Genomic DNA, 19,386 nt, shown 5'->3' with positions numbered 1-19,386 from the left:
GTGACAGACAAGGGTGCCGGCGGTCGTGGAGAATTTTGATGGTGAGCAGAAAATAACATTCTTTACCGTGAACTAAAAGGAAAAATGTGATTTGACATTCTTTGTGCGAGTGTTTGCGGGGGGGGGGGGAGGGGGGGGAGGGGGGGTTATGGAGGTGCTCAGTGTTACCTGTTTGTGTTGGTTGGTGCCGAGCTGTAGCTCTGGGTCCCAGCCCTATTTGGTAATATATCTGCACGTATTATGCCGATTTGTTCGAAATTTGTGTTCATGTCGACGTTGTGAACTGTGGGAGCGAGTTGGACTGTGTTCCTTCAGTTCATACTGTACCTGCATTTTACCTGAATGATGTTCTGAGAGTTGTTCTGCTCCCCAAGCCCGGCCCGAGGCCAGGCTTGACTTGTGAGCATTTGGTCCAACAGGCTGGAGCGACCCGCAGGCCCACTTATCCACCACAGCCCGGTTGATCCAGCACTTGCAAAAAATTGTCCAGATTTTTCTCGAAGACTTCCACTGTTGTTCTGGGAATATGTCTTATACTGGCTGGGAGGATGTTGTAACAGCCGGGACCTCTGGTGTTCACACTGTGGTGTCACTGTCTATGGCAAATAAAGGAGCAGTAAAGAGTAACAGAAGACCAGCCACACATTGTTAGAAAACCGAAAATGGCGTCTGTTGCCTGGCCTCAGGCCGGGCTCGGAGAGTAGGACTCGCGAGACCCACTCCAGGTATGCTCCTGGTATGCTGTAGGAAATGCAATCTTGCCACGAGGACATAAAGTAGTAAGGCAAGAGAGGGTGAACAAGGGCGGAGGTGGGGTAACTCTGCTGCTACATCTACACTGGAGCCCAGGTGCTGAAATTTTCACAGCAATCCATAGGGTGATGGAGATTATGACAAGTCCAAAGGGGGAAGAAAGTTCTAAGGGAAGACAACAAATGAGATGATGGAAATTATTGCTGAGGAAAGTGCAGGTGCAACAGTACCTCCCACTCAAGTGGAGGAGGACAAGAAATATAACATAAATCCCTGGTTTAATAGGCGGTGCAGAGAGGCAAAGGTCGAGGACCTGTGCTTCATGTAGAGTACAAAACATTAGGAACGTAAGAAGACAGAGATGCACTAACGAGAGTCAGACATGCCACTAGAGTAAGGCGGGAAGCTCAGAGTATGAAAAGACACTGTGGCAAAAGCTAAAGACCAACTAAAGCTGTTGTATAGCCATATAAGAAGAAAAAACAAGAGTAAGAGACAATGTGATCAGGTTAGAGAGACAAGGAGGAAGACTGGAGGAGAACGACAAGGAGGTGTGTGAGGAACTTGACAATATTTCAAGAGGTCTCTGCGAAAGGAACCAATGTGGAGACCAGAGCTGAGTGATGAAAGGTCAGAGGAAACACTGGATTACACAGTAGTTACAGTGGAAGAGGTTTTAAAAAAACTAGAGGAACTTGATGCAATAAAGTCAAATGAGCGAGATTTAATATCACCGTGGCTTGTGAAGGAAGTTGCAGAGGTGCTGTGTCACTGCTAACTTATATTTTCACTGAAACACCCGAGATGGGAAAACTCTCTGAAAAGGTAAACAATCCTAATATTTAAGAAAGTGGACAGACAGGAGGTATAAAATTTACAGACCAATGCCACTGACAAGTATATACTCCAAGTCAAGTGCTGGAGAGAGTAATCAAGTTGAGAATAAAGAGGATAAACCTTTGACACAAAGAGCAGCAGGAATTGTGAAAAAGAAAGTCGTGGCTGACAAACCTCATCGAGGTTCATGACAAGAATACTAGAATACGACCATAAAAGATGGCTGAGTAGATTGCATTTTGCTAGACTGTTAAAAAGGTATTTGATACTGTTCCTTACAAAAGAGTGGAGTATAAAATGGAAAAAAAAGCAAGCTGGGATGACTTAAGGGACGGAACTGGGTAAGGGAGTACCTGCATGACAGAAGACAGTTACAGAGACGAGGTCCAGAGCTGGAGGAGTACAACAAGTGGAGTCCCCCCATCCCCCCCCCCCCCCCCGCCCCCCAGGGGTTCAGCCCTAGAACCACTACTGGTCCTAAGTGCAGATGATCGAAAGTTAATGAGAAATGTAAAAACAGAGGACTAGAGAAAGATACAGGGAGACCTTGATCAATTCCAGGAATGGGCAAACAAATGGTTGCTTGAGTTTAATCCAAATAAATGTAAGATAATAAAGTTGGGGAAGGGAGAAAGAAGACCAGAAAGACAACTACAGCAATTGGAGATGAGAGGTAGATTGGGAGTGGTCATAATTTGAACTCTAAACCAGAGGCACACATACAGGCAGGGTAACATCAGCAGCATCTGCGACGCTGGTCAACACTACAACTTGGTCTAAAAGCTAAAATAGTACTGGCGGTATGGTACTGGTGCCGCCAGGTTCAGGCGGTACTGGCCATGATACAACATTTGTCTCACTAAAGAGCAACACACACACGCGCGCACGCACACGCACGCACGCACGCACACACACACACACACACACACACACACACACACACACACACACACACACACACACTGGCACTCACCTAAATTTGTGAGCGTTGGTCTTCATATATTCGTCGTAATTGGAGATATCTGTGGCGCGCAGGAACTCCGTCCATTTGCCGTACAGGAAGGCCTGCTTCTTCTTCCTGCGCGTGGAAAGTAGACATGTTTCACCAAACTATGAAGTGTCAAAGAGGCGGGAGTAGAGGGAATGGAAGCCGAAGGCGGCCAAATGAGGATGAGGGAGGTAAATGAGAGAGCGGGAACAGATTGGAGTGAGGAGATATACCTGGACAGTGCAGACCAATACAGGGCAGCACAGACCAGTACAGGACAGCACAGGCCAGTACAGGACAGCACAGACCAGTACAAGACAGCACAGACCAGTACAGGACAGCACAGACCAGTACAAGACAGCACAGACCAGTACAGGGCAGCACAGACCAGTACAGGACAGCACAGGCCAGTACAAGACAGCACAGGCCAGTACAAGACAGCACAGGCCAGTACAGGACAGTACAGACCAGTACAAGACAGCACAGGCCAGTACAGGACAGCACAGACCAGTACAGGACAGTACAGGACAGCGTTACACAACAGACGCTTATACCTACTTCTTATCCACGATGAATCCCTCAATGCGGTGCAAGTCCTTGGAAAACCAGCCAGCCGTCTTGAAGGTGAGGATGCTCTTGTGACCTGTTGAGAGGGGAGGGGGAGGAGGGGGTGAGGGGAGGGGGAGAAGGTGGGTGAGGGGAGGGGGAGGAGGTGGGTGAGGGGAGGGGGAGGAGGTGGGGGAGGGGAGGGGGAGAAGGGGGGGTGAGGGGAGGGGGAGAAGGGGGGGTGAGGGGAGGGGGAGAAGGGGGGGTGAGGGGAGGGGGAGAAGGGGGGGTGAGGGGAGGGGGAGAAGGGGGGGGTGAGGGGAGGGGGAGAAGGGGGGGTTGGGGGGGGGGGAGAAGGGGGGTGAGGGGAGGGGGAGAAGGGGGGGTGAGGGGAAGAAGGTGGGTGAGGAGAGAAAGATAAAACAAAATTACTAATACATAATTGAGTGTCAACTTGTGTCAATAAAGTAGCAAACATGTATAACAATTAGAATGGTCACACGTCCAAGACCCCCTTGGAACACGTCCAAGACCCCCTTGGAACACGTCCAAGACCCCCTTGGAACACGTCCAAGACCCCCTTGGAACACGCCCAAGACCCCTTGGAACACGTCCAAGACCCCCTTGGAACACGTCCAAGACCCCCTTGGAACACGTCCAAGACCCCCTTGGAACACGTCCAAGACCCCCTTGGAACACGTCCAAGACCCCCTTGGAACACGTCCAAGACCCCCTTGGAACACGTCCAAGACCCCCTTGGAACACGTCCAAGACACCCTTGGAACACGTCCAAGACACCCTTGGAACACCCAAGACACCCTTGGAACACGTCCAAGACCCCCTTGGAACACGTCCAAGACCCCTTGGAACACGCCCAAGACCCTCCTCCATCTATGACCCCTAGTTTCGCTATTCTTAGCTTTGACCAATGCTGCTTTGTCTACTTTATAAATTTCCCTTTCAATCTTATATGTTGTTATCATGTCCTCTCTCCTTTCCTCCAGCGTGGTAAGGTTCAGTGCTCTCAGTCTTTCCTCATAACTCAAGCCCCTCAGCTTTGGAACTAGTCTCGTTGCATATCTTTGGACCATTTCTAGCTTCTCCTCGTCCGTTTTCAGGTAAGGGTTCCATGCTGAAGATGCATATTCAAGAGTGAGTCTCACCGTCGTGAATATAAGACCCAAAAAGCCCCTTTGACTATGTTTGTGAAGGCCTACCTGTGGGTGGTGGTGTGGTCAGGGCCTACCTGTGGGTGGTGGTGTGGTCAGGGCCTACCTGTGGGTGGTGGTGTGGTCAGGGCCTACCTGTGGGTGGTGGTGTGGTCAGGGCCTACCTGTGGGTGGTGGTGTGGTCAGGGCCTACCTGTGGGTGGTGGTGTGGTCAGGGCCTACCTGTGGGTGGTGGTGTGGTCAGGGCCTACCTGTGGGTGGTGGTGTGGTCAGGGCCTACCTGTGGGTGGTGGTGTGGTCAGGGCCTACCTGTGGGTGGTGGTGTGGTCAGGGCCTACCTGTGGGTGGTGGTGTGGTCAGGGCCTACCTGTGGGTGGTGGTGTGGTCAGGGCCTACCTGTGGGTGGTGGTGTGGTCAGGGCCTACCTGTGGGTGGTGGTGTGGTCAGGGCCTACCTGTGGGTGGTGGTGTGGTCAGGGCCTACCTGTGGGTGGTGGTGTGGTCAGGGCCTACCTGTGGGTGGTGGTGTGGTCAGGGCCTACCTGTGGGTGGTGGTGTGGTCAGGGCCTACCTGTGGGTGGTGGTGTGGTCAGGGCCTACCTGTGGGTGGTGGTGTGGTCAGGGCCTACCTGTGGGTGGTGGTGTGGTCAGGGCCTACCTGTGGGTGGTGGTGTGGTCAGGGCCTACCTGTGGGTGGTGGTGTGGTCAGGGCCTACCTGTGGGTGGTGGTGTGGTCAGGGCCTACCTGTGGGTGGTGGTGTGGTCAGGGCCTACCTGTGGGTGGTGGTGTGGTCAGGGCCTACCTGTGGGTGGTGGTGTGGTCAGGGCCTACCTGTGGGTGGTGGTGTGGTCAGGGCCTACCTGTGGGTGGTGGTGTGGTCAGGGCCTACCTGTGGGTGGTGGTGTGGTCAGGGCCTACCTGTGGGTGGTGGTGTGGTCAGGGCCTACCTGTGGGTGGTGGTGTGGTCAGGGCCTACCTGTGGGTGGTGGTGTGGTCAGGGCCTACCTGTGGGTGGTGGTGTGGTCAGGGCCTACCTGTGGGTGGTGGTGTGGTCAGGGCCTACCTGTGGGTGGTGGTGTGGTCAGGGCCTACCTGTGGGTGGTGGTGTGGTCAGGGCCTACCTGTGGGTGGTGGTGTGGTCAGGGCCTACCTGTGGGTGGTGGTGTGGTCAGGGCCTACCTGTGGGTGGTGGTGTGGTCAGGGCCTACCTGTGGGTGGTGGTGTGGTCAGGGCCTACCTGTGGGTGGTGGTGTGGTCAGGGCCTACCTGTGGGTGGTGGTGTGGTCAGGGCCTACCTGTGGGTGGTGGTGTGGTCAGGGCCTACCTGTGGGTGGTGGTGTGGTCAGGGCCTACCTGTGGGTGGTGGTGTGGTCAGGGCCTACCTGTGGGTGGTGGTGTGGTCAGGGCCTACCTGTGGGTGGTGGTGTGGTCAGGGCCTACCTGTGGGTGGTGGTGTGGTCAGGGCCTACCTGTGGGTGGTGGTGTGGTCAGGGCCTACCTGTGGGTGGTGGTGTGGTCAGGGCCTACCTGTGGGTGGTGGTGTGGTCAGGGCCTACCTGTGGGTGGTGGTGTGGTCAGGGCCTACCTGTGGGTGGTGGTGTGGTCAGGGCCTACCTGTGGGTGGTGGTGTGGTCAGGGCCTACCTGTGGGTGGTGGTGTGGTCAGGGCCTACCTGTGGGTGGTGGTGTGGTCAGGGCCTACCTGTGGGTGGTGGTGTGGTCAGGGCCTACCTGTGGGTGGTGGTGTGGTCAGGGCCTACCTGTGGGTGGTGGTGTGGTCAGGGCCTACCTGTGGGTGGTGGTGTGGTCAGGGCCTACCTGTGGGTGGTGGTGTGGTCAGGGCCTACCTGTGGGTGGTGGTGTGGTCAGGGCCTACCTGTGGGTGGTGGTGTGGTCAGGGCCTACCTGTGGGTGGTGGTGTGGTCAGGGCCTACCTGTGGGTGGTGGTGTGGTCAGGGCCTACCTGTGGGTGGTGGTGTGGTCAGGGCCTACCTGTGGGTGGTGGTGTGGTCAGGGCCTACCTGTGGGTGGTGGTGTGGTCAGGGCCTACCTGTGGGTGGTGGTGTGGTCAGGGCCTACCTGTGGGTGGTGGTGTGGTCAGGGCCTACCTGTGGGTGGTGGTGTGGTCAGGGCCTACCTGTGGGTGGTGGGTGTGGTCAGGGCCTACCTGTGGGTGGTGGTGTGGTCAGGGCCTACCTGTGGGTGGTGGTGTGGTCAGGGCCTACCTGTGGGTGGTGGTGTGGTCAGGGCCTACCTGTGGGTGGTGGTGTGGTCAGGGCCTACCTGTGGGTGGTGGTGTGGTCAGGGCCTACCTGTGGGTGGTGGTGTGGTCAGGGCCTACCTGTGGGTGGTGGTGTGGTCAGGGCCTACCTGTGGGTGGTGGTGTGGTCAGGGCCTACCTGTGGGTGGTGGTGTGGTCAGGGCCTACCTGTGGGTGGTGGTGTGGTCAGGGCCTACCTGTGGGTGGTGGTGTGGTCAGGGCCTACCTGTGGGTGGTGGTGTGGTCAGGGCCTACCTGTGGGTGGTGGTGTGGTCAGGGCCTACCTGTGGGTGGTGGTGTGGTCAGGGCCTACCTGTGGGTGGTGGTGTGGTCAGGGCCTACCTGTGGGTGGTGGTGTGGTCAGGGCCTACCTGTGGGTGGTGGTGTGGTCAGGGCCTACCTGTGGGTGGTGGTGTGGTCAGGGCCTACCTGTGGGTGGTGGTGTGGTCAGGGCCTACCTGTGGGTGGTGGTGTGGTCAGGGCCTACCTGTGGGTGGTGGTGTGGTCAGGGCCTACCTGTGGGTGGTGGTGTGGTCAGGGCCTACCTGTGGGGTGGTGGTGTGGTCAGGGCCTACCTGTGGGTGGTGGTGTGGTCAGGGCCTACCTGTGGGTGGTGGTGTGGTCAGGGCCTACCTGTGGGTGGTGGTGTGGTCAGGGCCTACCTGTGGGTGGTGGTGTGGTCAGGGCCTACCTGTGGTGGTGTGGTCAGGGCCTACCTGTGGTGGTGGTGTGGTCAGGGCCTACCTGTGGGTGGTGGTGTGGTCAGGGCCTACCTGTGGTGGTGGTGTGGTCAGGGCCTACCTGTGGTGGTGGTGTGGTCAGGGCCTACCTGTGGGTGGTGTGGTCAGGGCCTACCTGTGGTGGTGGTTGGTCAGGGCCTACCTGTGGGTGGTGTGGTCAGGGCCTACCTGTGGTGGTGGTGTGGTCAGGGCCTACCTGTGGGTGGTGGTGTGGTCAGGGCCTACCTGTGGTGGTGTGGTCAGGGCCTACCTGTGGTGGTGTGGTCAGGGCCTACCTGTGGTGGTGTGGTCAGGGCCTACCTGTGGTGGTGTGGTCAGGGCCTACCTGTGGTGGTGTGGTCAGGGCCTACCTGTGGTGGTGTGGTCAGGGCCTACCTGTGGTGGTGTGGTCAGGGCCTACCTGTGGTGGTGTGGTCAGGGCCTACCTGTGGTGGTGTGGTCAGGGCCTACCTGTGGTGGTGTGGTCAGGGCCTACCTGTGGTGGTGTGGTCAGGGCCTACCTGTGGTGGTGTGGTCAGGGCCTACCTGTGGTGGTGTGGTCAGGGCCTACCTGTGGTGGTGTGGTCAGGGCCTACCTGTGGTGGTGTGGTCAGGGCCTACCTGTGGTGGTGTGGTCAGGGCCTACCTGTGGTGGTGTGGTCAGGGCCTACCTGTGGTGGTGTGGTCAGGGCCTACCTGTGGTGGTGTGGTCAGGGCCTACCTGTGGTGGTGTGGTCAGGGCCTACCTGTGGTGGTGTGGTCAGGGCCTACCTGTGGTGGTGTGGTCAGGGCCTACCTGTGGTGGTGTGGTCAAGGGCCTACCTGTGGTGGTGTGGTCAAGGCCTACCTGTGGTGGTGTGGTCAAGGCCTACCTGTGGTGGTGTGGTCAAGGCCTACCTGTGGTGGTGTGGTCAAGGCCTACCTGTGGTGGTGTGGTCAAGGCCTACCTGTGGTGGTGTGGTCAAGGCCTACCTGTGGTGGTGTGGTCAAGGCCTACCTGTGGTGGTGTGGTCAAGGCCTACCTGTGGTGGTGTGGTCAAGGCCTACCTGTGGTGGTGTGGTCAAGGCCTACCTGTGGTGGTGTGGTCAAGGCCTACCTGTGGTGGTGTGGTCAAGGCCTACCTGTGGTGGTGTGGTCAAGGCCTACCTGTGGTGGTGTGGTCAGGGCCTACCTGTGGTGGTGTGGTCAAGGCCTACCTGTGGTGGTGTGGTCAAGGCCTACCTGTGGTGGTGTGGTCAAGGCCTACCTGTGGTGGTGTGGTCAAGGCCTACCTGTGGTGGTGTGGTCAAGGCCTACCTGGTGGTGGGTGTGGTCAAGGCCTACCTGTGGTGGTGTGGTCAAGGCCTACCTGTGTGGTGTGGTCAGGCCTACCTGTGGTGGTGTGGTCAAGGCCTACCTGTGGTGGTGTGGTCAAGGCCTACCTGTGGTGGTGTGGTCAAGGCCTACCTGTGGTGGTGTGGTCAAGGCCTACCTGTGGTGTGGTCAAGGCCTACCTGTGGCGCGGTTAAGGCCTACCTGTGGCGCGGTTAAGGCCTACCTGTGGCGCGGTTAAGGCCTACCTGTGGCGTGGTTGGTGATCTCCATGGAGCCGTACTGCTCGATCCACAGCTTGCCGACTATGATGTTGTGGACACAACAGTTGACGTTACTCCAGGTGTACGCCTCCCCGTGGCTGTGGGGGGGGGGGGGAGACAGGTGTTAGTTGGTTCTCTCTCACAGTGAGGGGAGGCGAGGGGAGGTTCACTCACAGTGAGGGGAGTGAGGGGGAGGGCCCTCTCCACTTCCCCTCCCATGAATCCAACACACTTGCCACCTCCTTCGCACACACACCCAACACACCTGCCACCTCCTTCGCACACACACCCAACACACCTGCCACCTCCCTCGCACACACACCCAACACACCTGCCACCTCCCCCCACACACACACCCACCACACCTGCCACCCCCCCCACACACACACACCCAACACACCTGCCACCTCCCCCACACACACACACCCAACACACCTGCCACCTCCCCCACCACACACACCCAACACACCTGCCACCTCCCCCACCACACACACCCAACACACCTGCCACCTCCCCCACCACACACACCCAACACACCTGCCACCTCCCCCACCACACACACCCAACACACCTGCCACCTCCCCCCCACACACACACCCACCCCCCCACCCCCACCCCCACACACACACACCCAACACACCTGCCACCTCCCCCCCACACACACACCCACCCCCCCACCCCCACACACACACCCAACACACCTGCCACCTCCCCCACCACACACACCCAACACACCTGCCACCTCCCCCACACACACACACCCAACACACCTGCCACCTCCCCCACCACACACACCCAACACACCTGCCACCTCCCCCACCACACACACCCAACACACCTGCCACCTCCCCCCCCACACACACACCCACCCCCCCACCCCCACACACACACACCCAACACACCTGCCACCTCCCCCACCACACACACCCAACACACCTGCCACCTCCCCCACCACACACACCCAACACACCTGCCACCTCCCCCCCCACACCCACCCACCACACCTGCCACCTCCCCCCCACACACACACCCACCCCCCCACCCCCACACACACACACCCCCACCACACCTGCCACCTCCCCCCCCCCACACACACACACCCACCACACCTGCCACCTCCCCCCCACACACACACCCACCACCCCCCCCCCCACACACACACACCCACCACACCTGCCACCTCCCCCCCCACACACACACCCAACACACCTGCCACCTCCCCCCACACCCCCCCCCTCCCCCCACACACACACACCCAGCACACCTGCCACCTCCCCCCCACACACACACACCCAACACACCTGCCACCTCCCCCCCCCCACACACACACCCACCACACCTGCCACCTCCCCCCCCCACACACACACCTAGCACACCTCCCCTTCAGGATAACTCACTTGGGCAGCTCGACGGTGAGAACACCCTTGGGCTGGATCTCCACACTCTTGCCCCAGAACTTGAGCTTGGGGTGGATGGACCCGTGGAAGTTCCAGTGCTCAGAGTCAGCGTAGAAGGAGGAGACTGGCGGGTGGTGAGAGACCTGCTCGCACACTATCCTGTAAGGAGAGCCCCCAGCACATGCCTTAGTCTCACACACACACAACAACATGTTCTCATAGATCTACATGTACAAACCCGCTTATACAGATACATGCATGTGTGTATGTATACAAAAGTGCAAATATGTGTGCGAGTATGTCTTAAGATATACGTGCCTAGCATTAGAGGTATACACCACATATATATATATATATATATATATATATATATATATATATATATATATATATATATATATATATATATATATATATATATATATATAGAACCGAGGAAGAATTGAAACAGGAATTTGCTTAAGTACTTTCGTATATTAATACACCTTCAGAAGGAATGATTTACAGGTCAAGTATTGGATATATATATATATAGATATATATATATAGATATATATATAGATATATATATATATATATATATATATATATATATATATATATATATATATATATATATATATATGTCGTACCTAGTAGCCAGAACGCACTTCTCAGCCTACTATGCAAGGCCCGATTTGCCTAATAAGCCAAGTTTTCATGAATTAATTGTTTTTCGACTACCTAACCTACCTAACCTAACCTAACCTAACTTTTTCGGCTACCTAACCTAACCTAACCTATAAAGATAGGTTAGGTTAGGTTAGGTAGGGTTGGTTAGGTTCGGTCATATATCTACGTTAATTTTAACTCCAATAAAATAAAATTGCTCTCGTACATAATAAAATGGGTAGCTTTATCATTTCATAAGAAAAAATTTAGAGAAAATATATTAATTCAGGAAAACTTGGCTTATTAGGCAAATCGGGCCTTGCATAGTAGGCCCAGAAGTGCGTTCTGGCTACTAGGTACGACATATATATATATATATATATATATATATATATATATATATATATATATATATATATATATATATATATATATATATATAGGCAGGAGAGAGAGGTGAAGTGAGGTGAGGTACAATAAAAAATGAATGGGAATTAGGTTAATACAAATAAGAGCCGCATAAGAACTGCATGGGGCCTATTGGCCCATACGAGGCACCTCCCATTTACACTAACCAATAGGCCCACACATGGATGATAATAGCATAATATAGTAAATATTTACAATGAATTAGTGAGAAATGTGTATACATTTGTATACATAGTATATTTTGGTAGCAGTCTTTCTTGTAAACATACGTCGTTGAATATGACCAAAAGGGTAAGATTAATAATTCTAACACGAATGTTCTCAATATTTCTTATGTTTTTCTTCACTGTCGGGGGTAGTTGAAACATTAACTCCCCAAAGTTCATTTTCACTTTTTATTTATGGTCTGACGCCTAGAAGCGTTTCGCAAGAACACTTCTTACATTTTGAAAGACAATTCTTTTACTACTCAGATCGTGCTTATATTCGTTTTTGGAGGAGGTGACAGGAAACAAAAGACATAACACATAACAATGGATATGTACAATGGACATATAACTATGGGTAATCATGCTATCTTCTTGCTTCTGTACTGTTTCGGGGTCTTGAAGGGGGTAGAATGTAATTATGTGTTAATTGGCTGCTGATTGCTGGTTTTGACTTTTTGATGTGTAGGGCCTCGCTGATGTCGAGTCTCCTGTTATCGTTGTATCTGTCTATAATTTCTGTGTTGCTTGTTAAGATGCATTGTTAATTGCCTAGAGAGAGAAGTTGTCGTCTTGGCTGTATATTGAGATCTTTGGGGCATACAATCCCCAAGCGGGCATGTGAAGGCATAGACGACGTTGGTTTCTTTCAAGGCGTTCTGTTTGGTGTCTGGGGAGATTCTCATGAGTAGGTTGGCCGTTTTCTTGTTTTTGTCGTAAATTGTTAATTGTATATTCTGATTTATGTCTGTGGGGATAACGTTCCTTTTAATAATATCTTTCAGGACACTTTCCTCCGGTTTATGAGCCGTCGAAAAGAAGTTCCTGTAAAACAGTCTAATAGGAGGTACAGGAGTTGTGTTAGTTGTCTCTTCAGAGGTTGCATGGCGTTTCACTTTGAAAGTGTCCTGAAAGATATTATTGATAGGAACATTATCCCCACAGTCACAAATCAGAAGATACAATTAACAATTTACTACAAAAATAAGAAAACGGCCAACCTACTCATAAAGAGCTCAAAGAGAGAGAGCGAAAGAGAGAGCGAGAGAGAGAGGGAGGAAGAGAGAGGGGGGAGGGAGAGAGGATGGCGAGAAGGGATTACACACATTTATGAGGAGGATCAGAGTCTGTGATGAAGGAGCTGAGAGAGATTAGGAAGAGATAAGATGTTGCTGAAGTGGGCGGTGTACATTGTGAAGAAGTCGGAACACTTGTACCCTAGAGGGAGGGTGTGCTGGGTGGGTGTTCCCGCCTTGTTCTCTCTCTCTCACTCTCTCTCTCTCTCTCTCTCTCTCTCTCTCAACAATACTCTAGCTCCTGGGCTCCAAATGCTCAAGTATCTATTGTCTACAGCAATGGCACAAGACCCAATAGATTTCTAGCATTTCTACAATATTTCCATGAATAGTTACGTACTGTGTCCGTCTAGCTACTATGACCTCTTTGTTAGCTGTTGTACATGCTTGGTATTTATTCTTTCGGGACATTGAGAAGTACATGAAGATCTTACAAGTCGTGATCATATCACCTCTTTCCTGTCTTTCTTTTAACATGATGAGTCCCAGCGCCCTGAGTCTTTCTCGGACTCCAGTCCCCTTAGTTCCGGACCAGGCTTGAGTCCTCCTTGAGGTTACCTTGAGGTGCTTCCGGGGCTTAGCGTCCCCGCGGCCCAGTCGTCGACCAGGCCTCCTCTCACAATACATCCAGTGTTGCCGGGACCGACGCTACACGTCCCGAGGGACGGAACATAGAGCCACGGTGTCCAGAAGAGACTCGTAAAAGAGCAGCCGTCTAACCACAACTGTCAGGATGAAGCCCAGAACTCCACACTGCTCGCAGAGAAGTCAATCATATAGAGTGATGTCACTATAGCGAAGATCATCGCACACAACGGCGACTAAAGTAAAGGATATTGCATAAAACTGTCATTTAATTGCAGGAGTCTTCATTCAAAAGCTAATAAACTGAAGAACACAACTGTTGAATTAAGGGAAATGTAAATATCAGAAAAATAAAGAATATTGCTATCGGATGTAATTATAGTACAGAACACTGACAACAGTTGTCAAATTTTCAAGATACTATTCTGCCGGTCAAGAGCAACTATAAGATGCACAAAATATAATTACAAGAGCCAACAATTAATCTAAAAACTAATACATAGTTAAATCTGTCAGGCTTCGACCGTAGACTTCACACACAACAAAATATTAGACCCGTTGGCTGCTACCTTGTTCACTCTTGTGTTGATATCCTCATAATGCACCCGGAGTTTGTCAGTGTAGACTACTTATCACATGCCTCTGTATGACTAACCATCCTGTGTGATGGGAATTTTTTAGCATCACGTAGCTAGCTTTTTGACACACTGTACTCCCCTTCATATAGTCTAGTGCAGCTGCACAAATGCACATGTACCTAATGTATTATTAAAAAAAAAAACCGTTGGCATGACGTACTAACGACCTACCATGTGTCTACCTTTCGTACCTTCCGGGGATCAACGGCCTTGCGGCCCGGTCTCTGACCAGGCCTCCCGGTTAGTTGTCTGGTCAACCAGGATGTCGCACGCGGCTGCTCGCGACCTGACGTATGGATCACAGCCTGGTTAATCAGGTAATCTTCGGAGGTGTTTGTTGAGTTCTTTCTTAAACACTGAGAGGTCGGCCAGTTATGCCCCTTATGTGTACCGGGAGTGTGTTGAACAGTCTTGGGCCCTTGATGTGGCTGCAGTTCTCTCTCAGAATACTTATTGCACCTCTGCTTCAATGGAGGTATTTTGCACATCCTGCCATGTTTACTAGTTTCATGTGATATAATCTTCGTGTTCAGATTTGCAAATCCTTCTAATATCTTCCATGTGTAGATTATTATGTATCTCTCTCACCTGCGCTCTAGAGAATACAGATTTAGAACTTTTAATATGCCCCAATAATCAAGATGACTTGTAGATTGGATTCTAGCAGTAAAGGATCTTAGCACTCTTTAGGTCAGCAATTTCTCCAGCTCTGTATGGTTAGAGTGCAACAATATTCCACCCTAGAGAGCACTGGTAACGAAAAGTATCATTGGTACGGCATCCCTTGTTTGGAAGGTCCTTGTTATCCAACCTGTCATTTGTCTTGCAGTCGTGACAGCTACTTTATGGTGTTCTGTAAAGGTAAGGTCTTCTGCCATGATTACTCCTACATCCTTTATATTACTTTTTCGTTCTATAGTGCGATTTGGTTGCGTTTTATATATGGATTCCGTTTTCATATATTCGTTTTTTCCATAGCGCAGGAGCTGGAACATATTTTCATTAAACATCATACGTGGTCTGATCTGTAGCCCATTGAAAGACCCGATTTATATCGGATTGGAGTTTTGCCGTGTCCTCTATATTGTCTACTCACTTAAAAATCCCAGTGTTATCTGCAAATAATGATACATTACTGTAGTTTGTATCCTTGTCTATGTCTGATATTAGGATATGAAAATGTACGGGAGCAAGTACAGTACCTTGGGGACTGAGCTTTTCACAGTAGATGACCCCGATTTTACTGTGTTGAGTATTACACTCTGCGCTCTTTTCGTTAGGAAGTGGAAGATCCATCTCCCTACTTTGCCAGTAATTCCTTTTGCACACATTTTGTGCACAATAACACCATGGTCACATTTGTTGAAAGCTTTTGCAAAGTCTGTGTATATTTCATCAGTGCTTTGCTCGTCTTCCATGGCACCTAGGGCTATGTCATAGTGATCTAGCAACTGTGAGGCAGGAGCGCCCTGTTCTGAACCAGTGTTGTCCGGGGTTATGTAGATGTTGTGATTCCATTTGATTTGTAATCTTACTTCTTAGCACTCTTTCAAAGATTTTTATGGTGTGTGAAGTTAACTCTATTATTGTATAATTGTTTTAAGTATGTCAGGGATGACGCCAGTATCTAGGTTCCATCTCCATTAGATATTTAGGTCCTGTGATAGTGGTGTTTTGCACTGCTTGATGAATATAGAATTCCACAAGTCGGGGCCTGGTGCAGAGTGCATGAACATGCTGGCTATGTCTACTTCAAAGTCCAAGTGGGTTAGGGTGACATCTGACATGTGGTTCCATGTTGGTGTCATTCATTAAAAATTCATTTGGATCATTGATCTTCAATGTGTTCAGGGGTTCACAGGCTCAGCGGGTTTTCGGTTCACCGAAAACAGAATCGTACTGATGTCGTCTCAGTATTTCACTCATTTCTTTGTTGTCATCTGTCAAAGTTCCATCACCCTTGCGCAAGGTCCCAATGCTGGATGCAGTTTTTGTTCATGTTTTTGGAAGCGAGAAAAAGATATTTCGGGTTCCTTTCTATTTCAGTGATGGCCTTTTGCTTTCTTTGTCTCTCTTGGATTTGATAAGATTCTCTCAGCTTCAGCTCGATCATTTGTATTTCCCAACACAACCTTCCTCTTCGTTGCTGGGATAGTGTAGAGCGTTGGAGATGTTCTCCTATTGGTTTTCTTCGCCTATAGAGGGAGCGCCGTTCTCCCTCCAGTTTGTATCTTTTTATCTTTTCTCTTTTTTTCTTACTGGTATATACTGTCTACATGTTTCTAATGCTGCTGTTGTGCCTATTTTCTTGAAGCACTGGTTTAAGTCAGCATTATCTAACTGTTCTTCCCAGCATAGTTCTGCGAGGTCTTGGTTTATTTGTTCCCAGTTAATCAGTTTGTTATTAAATTTGAATTTGCTGAATTCTCCTCCTCTTGGATTTGGCATTGGCTGCACAGATCTATTATCCCTGCTCGTCTACACTTCGATTACGTTGTAATCTGAGTAACAAGTATTTGTGATCGTTATGTCTCTAATCAGCTCATCGTTGTTTGTAAAAATAAGGCCAGATACCTGCAGCTTTGCAAAAACTTACTTAATGCTCGTGTTATTAAGGTTTAATATTCCATCTGCATGACTTACCATCGTGCGAGATGGTGACTCTTAGTATCACTGCTGCCTTATTCACTCTTGTGTTCTGGATAATATCCTCATAGTGCACTCAGAGTCTGCCAGTGCAGACTACTTATCACATGCCCCTGCATGACTTACCATCCTGTGTGATGGTGACTCTTAGTATCACTGCTGCCTTATTCACTCTTGTGTTCTGGATAATATCCTCATAGTGCACTCAGAGTCTGCCAGTGCAGACTACTTATCACATGCCCCTGCATGACTTACCATCCTGTGTGATGGTGACTCTTAGTATCACTGCTGCCTTATTCACTCTTGTGTTCTGGATAATATCCTCATAGTGCACTCAGAGTCTGCCAGTGCAGACTACTTATCACATGCCCCTGCATGACTTACCATCCTGTGTGATGGTGACTCTTAGTATCACTGCTGCCTTATTCACTCTTGTGTTCTGGATAATATCCTCATAGTGCACTCAGAGTCTGCCAGTGCAGACTACTTATCACATGCCCCTGCATGACTTACCATCCTGTGTGATGGTGACTCTTAGTATCACTGCTGCCTTATTCACTCTTGTGTTCTGGATAATATCCTCATAGTGCACTCAGAGTCTGCCAGTGCAGACTACTTATCACATGCCCCTGCATGACTTACCATCCTGTGTGATGGCGACTCTTAGTATCACTGCTGCCTTATTCACTCTTGTGTTCTGGATAATATCCTCATAGTGCACTCAGAGTCTGCCAGTGCAGACTACTTATCACATGCCCCTGCATGACTTACCATCCTGTGTGACGGGGACTATTACCATCTTCTTGAGGTTATCTTGAGATAATTTCGGGGCTTAGTGTCCCCGCGGCCCGGTCCTTGACCAGGCCTCTACCCCCAGGAAGCAGCCCAAGACAGCTGACTAACTCCAGGTACTTATTTACTGCTAGGTAACAGGTGCATCAGAGGTGAAAGAAACTTTGCCCATTGTTTCTCGCCAGCGCCGGGATCGAACTCGGGACCACAGGATCACGCGTCCAGTGTTCTGTCCGCTCAGCCACCGGCCATCACGTAGGTATTTTTTTTACCCTGTACTCCCCGTCATACCGTCTAGGGCAGCCGATCATATGCAGATGTACCTAAATGTGTTAATACAAAAAACATTAACTTTCCAAACCTGTAATATGAGCACCACAACGTCAAGGTAGGCGAGTGCAACCATGAGGTAAGCGACCAGAAACAAAGTGGCAGTCCGGGAAGACAGGAGAGCAACAGTGAGGAGTGAGAAGTAACATTTAAGACGCAACAAATGTAAAACAAAAAAGTGGAAATAAACAAAAACATCATGTAATTAATCGGTGAGGCCAAGTGAAAAGTCATGACGCATTATTAGAGCGATTAATTTAGATTATAAAATCAAATGTTTTAAATATACTTTAAGTAATGGACAACGGTTGTGCAATCTGGTGTCTGGAAGCCCTTTACAAGCGTGCACTTTACTAACTTTTCATAAAGTACAACAAACCTTCACCCAAAGTGACCATCTCGTGGCTAATCTGGCGCAAAGTTTGTTGTGGGAATGGTCCAAGTTGGTCCTGTTCCATAATGAAGTGGAGCAGACGCCAGCAGATGCCAGCAGGCGCCAGCAGACGCCAGCAGATGCCAGCAGGCGCCAGCAGGCGCCAGCAGACGCCAGCAGACGCCTGTCTCGCCTACAGCCCCTCACACCAGCGGCTACAGAACAATAACGTTCTTGCCCAAGGTTTATGAGGCCAGAAAAATTAACGTCGGGTGGAACAATGAGGCGTTTTATTACAACAAACCAATACCATAAATACACTACATATCTGTCCAGCATAGCCAGCCTTTATGCCAGGCATATCTAGAAGGAAAACAATATTACACACATTTATACACAAAACATACTCTTCCCCCCCCCCTCCCCCCTCGAGTGTGTGGACATTTTCTGTAGTTTAGTTTCTCTGTATATTATGATAATTATCTTTTGTGCTGTTTATTGGTACACATTTGCATACTTCGCTATTTATTGTTTTTCCCTTTATAAAACCATTTTTGAATAGTTTTTGCATATATTCTTTTATTCTGCACATTTCCCCGTTTTTCCTTCTAAGTATTAGTTCCTTTGAACTAATCGGTTTCTGGTTATTGTTTCGTGTCTGAAGTAATCTCCCGTCATATTTGTTGAGACCAGGAATGTTCGTGAATGTTCATGTGTTGAACATCCTGGAGCTGGGATGTTCTTGAGTCTGTGTGTGTATCCCTTGAGCTGGGGAGACATTAAACACATCTGTTTATAATGCATCCAGAAACCTCTTAGAGCCGAGGTTTATTTTTGTTTTCCTTTTCAGGACGCTAAATATGGTTTATTTTATACTGAATTTGTTCATGTGTACACAGTTTGTTTACATCATCGACGGCCTTGTAATTCTTTTAACATGTTTTTTTCGCATTTTCCTAACCTGATAATCTATTTTTTTCTGTTTCGATAGAAACAGAAAAAATTGGAGTGGTAGGTGGTATCCAAGGTGGCGTCCAAGGTGGTATCCAAGGTGGTATCCAAATCCAAAAGGATTAATACACGATATGTCAGTTCACCGTTATTACACACGGGCTTTATCTTAAGTGCAGAGTGTTGAGTTCTACAGTTAATATATTTGTTATTATTATTAAAGTGTTCATTTTCATGTTCTTCCTCTCATTGGTGAGAATATTGTGTAATACTTATGCTGGGTGACCGCACCTCCAGCAGGTCTGGGGTTGTCCTGTACAGTGTGATCACTTTATACCGTACAACACTCTTAGGAGCTTATGATTGTAAACAGGGTTAAGACGGAAGAGATTTCAAAATAGGGAACATAGAAAGTGTATGGAACTGGATGACAGACCCACTTGTATACCAGAAGCACAGATATAAT

The 19,386-nt window shown here is 50.1% G+C and overlaps 1 protein-coding gene across 3 annotated transcripts in view; it reads right to left on the bottom strand.

Moving 5' to 3' along the window:
* LOC123774824 (oxysterol-binding protein-related protein 1) overlaps positions 1 to 19,386 on the bottom strand; it is a 229,664-nt gene that overhangs the window by 40,683 nt on the left and 169,595 nt on the right. For all 3 annotated transcript variants that reach the window (XM_045769486.2, XM_069310883.1, XM_069310884.1), the window contains 4 exons: positions 10,244 to 10,402; positions 8,832 to 8,944; positions 3,137 to 3,221; positions 2,564 to 2,668 (listed from right to left, as the gene is read on the bottom strand). In XM_045769486.2, coding sequence (XP_045625442.1) covers positions 2,564 to 2,668; positions 3,137 to 3,221; positions 8,832 to 8,944; positions 10,244 to 10,402 — 462 coding nt within the window. The remainder of the gene's footprint in view (positions 1 to 2,563; positions 2,669 to 3,136; positions 3,222 to 8,831; positions 8,945 to 10,243; positions 10,403 to 19,386) is intronic.

Source organism: Procambarus clarkii, chromosome 68 (genome assembly GCF_040958095.1).
Source record: "Procambarus clarkii isolate CNS0578487 chromosome 68, FALCON_Pclarkii_2.0, whole genome shotgun sequence".
NCBI classification, from domain to species: Eukaryota; Metazoa; Arthropoda; class Malacostraca; order Decapoda; family Cambaridae; genus Procambarus; species Procambarus clarkii.
Note: the sequence above shows the minus strand (reverse complement) of the source record. Positions and strands in the feature narration are given on the sequence as shown.